Source organism: Saprolegnia parasitica (genome assembly GCF_000151545.1).
Source record: "Saprolegnia parasitica CBS 223.65 unplaced genomic scaffold supercont2.16, whole genome shotgun sequence".
Taxonomy (NCBI): domain Eukaryota; phylum Oomycota; class Saprolegniomycetes; order Saprolegniales; family Saprolegniaceae; genus Saprolegnia; species Saprolegnia parasitica.
In genome coordinates, this window is record NW_012156410.1 from 276,508 (window position 1) to 280,938 (window position 4,431).

At 60.3% G+C, this 4,431-nt stretch overlaps 1 protein-coding gene across 1 annotated transcript in view; it reads right to left on the bottom strand.

Moving 5' to 3' along the window:
- Window positions 1–235: 235 nt before the first annotated feature.
- Window positions 236–4,431, bottom strand: part of SPRG_19704 (hypothetical protein) — a gene marked incomplete at both ends in the record, with an annotated part of 4,394 nt that continues 198 nt past the window's right edge. Inside the window, 13 exons of the mRNA XM_012344134.1 lie at window positions 236–1,097; window positions 1,144–1,340; window positions 1,390–1,508; window positions 1,555–1,666; window positions 1,714–1,855; window positions 1,913–2,160; window positions 2,207–2,407; window positions 2,458–2,571; window positions 2,628–2,822; window positions 2,869–3,033; window positions 3,084–3,452; window positions 3,524–3,740; window positions 3,796–4,406. Coding sequence (XP_012199524.1) covers window positions 236–1,097; window positions 1,144–1,340; window positions 1,390–1,508; window positions 1,555–1,666; window positions 1,714–1,855; window positions 1,913–2,160; window positions 2,207–2,407; window positions 2,458–2,571; window positions 2,628–2,822; window positions 2,869–3,033; window positions 3,084–3,452; window positions 3,524–3,740; window positions 3,796–4,406 — 3,552 coding nt within the window. The remainder of the gene's footprint in view (window positions 1,098–1,143; window positions 1,341–1,389; window positions 1,509–1,554; window positions 1,667–1,713; window positions 1,856–1,912; window positions 2,161–2,206; window positions 2,408–2,457; window positions 2,572–2,627; window positions 2,823–2,868; window positions 3,034–3,083; window positions 3,453–3,523; window positions 3,741–3,795; window positions 4,407–4,431) is intronic.

Genomic DNA, 4,431 nt, shown 5'->3' on the forward strand with positions numbered 1-4,431 from the left:
CTGCCATTGACGACCGACCCGGCGACGATGCCTCAAGCCCGCCTCTCGCGCATCTGGGGGACGGCGACCGTGTACACCACCGCGTCCCAGGCGCAAGTGACCGAACTCTGCGACCACGTCAAGCGCCGCTGCCCCGTGGCCAACATGGCCGTGCTTTCCGGCTGCGCGCTCGAGATGGACTGGGTCCAAAAGATGCCATCTTCAAGTGTTTAATCATCTTCAAGTGTTTAATCTATCAACTACTCTCGGCATTCTGATGGTTGGTCCAGTACGCTTCAAGCACATCTGGATGGCCTCGGAAGCGACGAGCGGCGACACTGGTCTCGGTCGTTCGCGGCGCCATCGACGAGCTGCCGACAGAGGGCGACGCGAGTGCTTGCTGTACGTCGACGACGCGCCGCGTGAAGTCGTCCCCAGCGACATGGTCGGCCAAAATCACGCGTACGTGGCTGCCAGGAAGCCCAGGTAGGTCTCGTTGATGCAGCACTCGGTCGCACGACGCGCAGAGCGTTACCTTGCAGTCGATGCACTTGAGGATGGCGGGCAGCGGCGCCTGCGCGACCACCTCGCAAATGGCACAGACGTGCGATGCACTACTTGAAGTCGTGGTCGCTGCGGACGGTAGTGGCTCGAGCAACGGCAATACGACGGTTGTACTAGGCACGTCACTGCGTAAACACTTGGTCGACGCTCCGAGCGGCGACTTGGCGCGTGCTTCGATCGGCGGCAGACAGGCCGTCTGCGTGCTTTGCGAGGTCGTGGACGAGCTCGCCGAGCTGTCGGCATCGTCGTTGTCGGCAGATCGATCCCGCGCTGTCTCTTCCGTCGGCGCCAAACGGTCCTTGGCCGCCGCCTCAAAGATGGAGGCATCGAGGCTCGCATCGAACCGGTCCAAGTCCGCATAGTACTTTTCGACCCAGCTTGGCATGTCGGAGATCATGAGCACAAGCGTCGCTTTGAGCCCCAAAAGAAAGTGCTCCAGCACCAAGATAATCGCCACCTTCTTGAGCAGCGTCGAGGGCGCCCAGTAGGCCGCGATGTACACGTCGAGGTCGGTCCCGAGGAAGATGAGCCCGCAGTTGACCGTCACGGCCGCACTAGACTCGACTCGTCCCACTTTCTGGCTCGAGTCGGAGTACGTACAAGCTCATAAACTCGAGGATCGACATGAACGTGGTGACTTCCACGTCGCAGTCGTAAACCGGCCGGCGCTTCGCCTCGAGACTGCACTGGACGTCCAAGTGTACTTCGAGCACGTTGTTGATCGCGGCCAGGAACGGGCCCGCGGGAAAGACGGTCACAAACATGGTAATGTAGCCAAACTGCATCATCAAATCGATCTAAAAGCACGCAACACTGCGCCTTGGCCCTTGCCGAGCATGCAAGTACCTGCTTGTTGAGGAGGAGGTCGCTGGGGTACATGAGCGCTTGCATGGCGATACCGCTAGGCACTGCCTCTTCGTTTTCGTTTTCGATTTGGTCGCCTGCATCCAGGCCAGGGATCGCGCCTACTTGCAAATGGATACTATGTCCACGCATCGACCCTACCCCCACCTGTGTCGTTGGTATAGGTGAAAAAGTCGGTGGCTTGGACGTAGCCGTGGCGGCGCCAGAGGTAGCGCACGTGGAGGAGCGGTAGCACGTAGTTAACGCCGAGGTTCTTGAGCTACACATCCTATTCTTGCAGTACGATCCAGGGTGTCTCGTCCGAACCTGTCGGACGACGAGGATCGTGAGCAGCTGCATGCGGAGGGCGCTGAAATCTTGGTCGACAAAGGCCAGCGCGAAGAGCGAAATGAACGCGTTGAGAAATTTGAACCAAAACAGCTTCATGGCGAGCATCGCCTCGTAGCCACTAGCACAATCCAATCAATCAATCCAATCTGTCCTCGAGACAATAGACAATATGTACCACACGGTGCGATGGTTTTCCCAGCGCGTCAACAAGTACGCAACGTGCGTGTAGGCTCCGTCGAGGATCAGCATTAAGATCGCATAGAGGGACGAGATGCACAGCGCATACGGCTTCCAGGCGTCGACACTGTTGGCCAAGCGCGAGGCCACAAACGCGAGGATCGCAATCACGCCCATCATCAGCAGCGCGGGCATTCCTAGCCCGACGCGAAGGTGCTGCAGCGTCGACGGAAACCGCACGTCCATCTACTTCATTCTTACAAGGTGTCGTTCGGGATCGTGCAAAGGGTACTTCGTTCGTGCGCATGTCGACGACAAAGTCGCCGTGGTACTCGGCCGACACGCCCGACGTGTCGTTTGTCTGCGGCAAGCCCCAGTTGCAGAGGAGCTCGGACCGCTTCCGCTTCCATCGCTCGACCATGAGCGTCGTCCAGAGCGACACGATGATCGCAAGGTACAAGACACCGCCTTCGTACCCGGCCAGCGACAGCACCTAAGTGGCATGTGTATCAATGTATCAATGTATCAAAAATACACGAAGACCTGGATCAGCATGCACAGCGGCGCGATCGCGACCAGCCACGCCGTGTAAAACATCATCCAGCCCGTATACAAGGCTGGTTTTTCCCCAAAGTACGACAGAATCGCCCACAGCGCCTAGAGGAGGCCACGTCATTTTGCCCGGTTGCGTTCCAATGACCAAGTATCTATACGCTGTAGTTGTGCCCACGGCCTTCGGTCACAAATTCGGTGAGCGTCACCGAAAGCCGCGCTCGGCTTGGGGCGAGCCAGCGCGCATGGATGACGCGGCAGCCGCGGCTGTCGTGGAGCGGAAACATATCGCGAATCGTATGCGCGCGCACATGCCGGCCGACATTGACGTTGTTGCGGATGATATCGAGAACCACCTGGTCGTCGTCTTTCAGTCGCGCCTTCCACCACGACGCGTCGTACCTGCTGCCGGTGCAGCGAAATGAACGGCTCGAACCCGGTCTTGGCTTTCATTTCGAATGGCTCGCGCAGAAGACTGCCACGTTTCCGTAGCTTGAGATGCATCTCTTCCGCGCGCTCGGCGATGACGAGCTCCATGGCGCCGACCGCGATAACGTCGTGGACTGTCTACAAGGACTCGGGCGTTCATACCAAGAAGAAAACAACGTCGACGCGACCTGCCCATCTCGGCGCGTGCCAGCGGGCGTGACGACGGCCGACGGTGCCCGCGCGCTCTCTTCCTCCAAGACATCCACGAGCGTCTTGCGGAACGACGCGTGGTCCCGGTCAAAGATCAACACGTACTCGAAGCGAAAGATCGATCGGATCGGTAGCCCGAGCAACTGGCGGACGCTTTCCGTGGCCACGTGCTGCGGCGTCGCGCCTTCCACGTTCGCGATGCGCACTTGGGCCGCGAGCTCGTCCGACGACAAGGTGTCCAAAAAAATCTGGACCACGGGCACATGGTTGTGCACCACGGCCACAAACAGAGGCGTCTCGAGCCGGTCGTTGGTCCATCCGCGCAGCGACGCCAGTCGCATCGACGCCTCGTCGAGCGCTGGCGCGACGCTTTTCCCATGGCTGGCTTTGGCTTTTTAGTTGCCAAGGCGTGTCCGACGTGCGATAGGTGGCCCAAGAGGCGCTGCACCATCTCTGCCAGCCCCATCGCACACGCCACATGGAGCGCCGAGTGCATGCGGCCGTCGTCCATCGCGACTGTGTACAGCGGGTTCAAGCTCGAGGCGGACACATCTTGGAATCGGAGGCCGAGGAGGAGCTGGACGTCGTCGAGCAAGTTGAGGCCCGCGCACCAAAAGAGCAGGTGCTGCCCATACCTATTTAGCGAGTTCCCATGCGTTTGCGACAGCATAGGATGGGAATTGAAGCTACCGAAGGACGTCGCTGGCGGTGAACATGGCCAGCGTTCGCTTGGCTTGGTGCGGCGGCTGGCTGCGCACGTTGCATATCGCAGCGTACTCGTTGGGGCGCGCGGCCATGTAGACGAAGTCCGCGACAAGCACTTGGACGACGCGAATGTGGTCGAGCCGGAGCCGCCACGTCCGGTACTCGAACGCGTGGCTAGCATCGTCGCTGTCGTTCAAGCACGTTGTCTCGCTGCAGTGGCGGAGACGGTGCATCTCGCCGCGGAGCTTGAGCGCGAGGCGACCCGCGAGGTCGACGGGGAAGAGCCCTTCCTGGGACTGGACGAGCGGGATGGCAAACTGCTGCGGCGCGAGCTTGACAGTGAGCGTGCTGCTCGGCCGAAGAAGGAGCGACGTCATTTCGTGGTTGCCGTTGAAGCAGCTCCAATGCAGCGGCGTCCAGTGGTTGCTCGTCTTGGTCGTGTTGGCGTGGCACCCGGACAGGAGCAGCTCCCGCGTGATCTCGAGGCCCTCGATAATGTGCTTGACCTCGGTGCCGCAGCCAAAGCACGCAACGCATTGGATCGGTGCGTTGCCGTAGTGGTCGACGTACACGCGTCCGTCAATGAGGTCGGCCGACTGGACCGTCGCCGAGGCCGGGAGG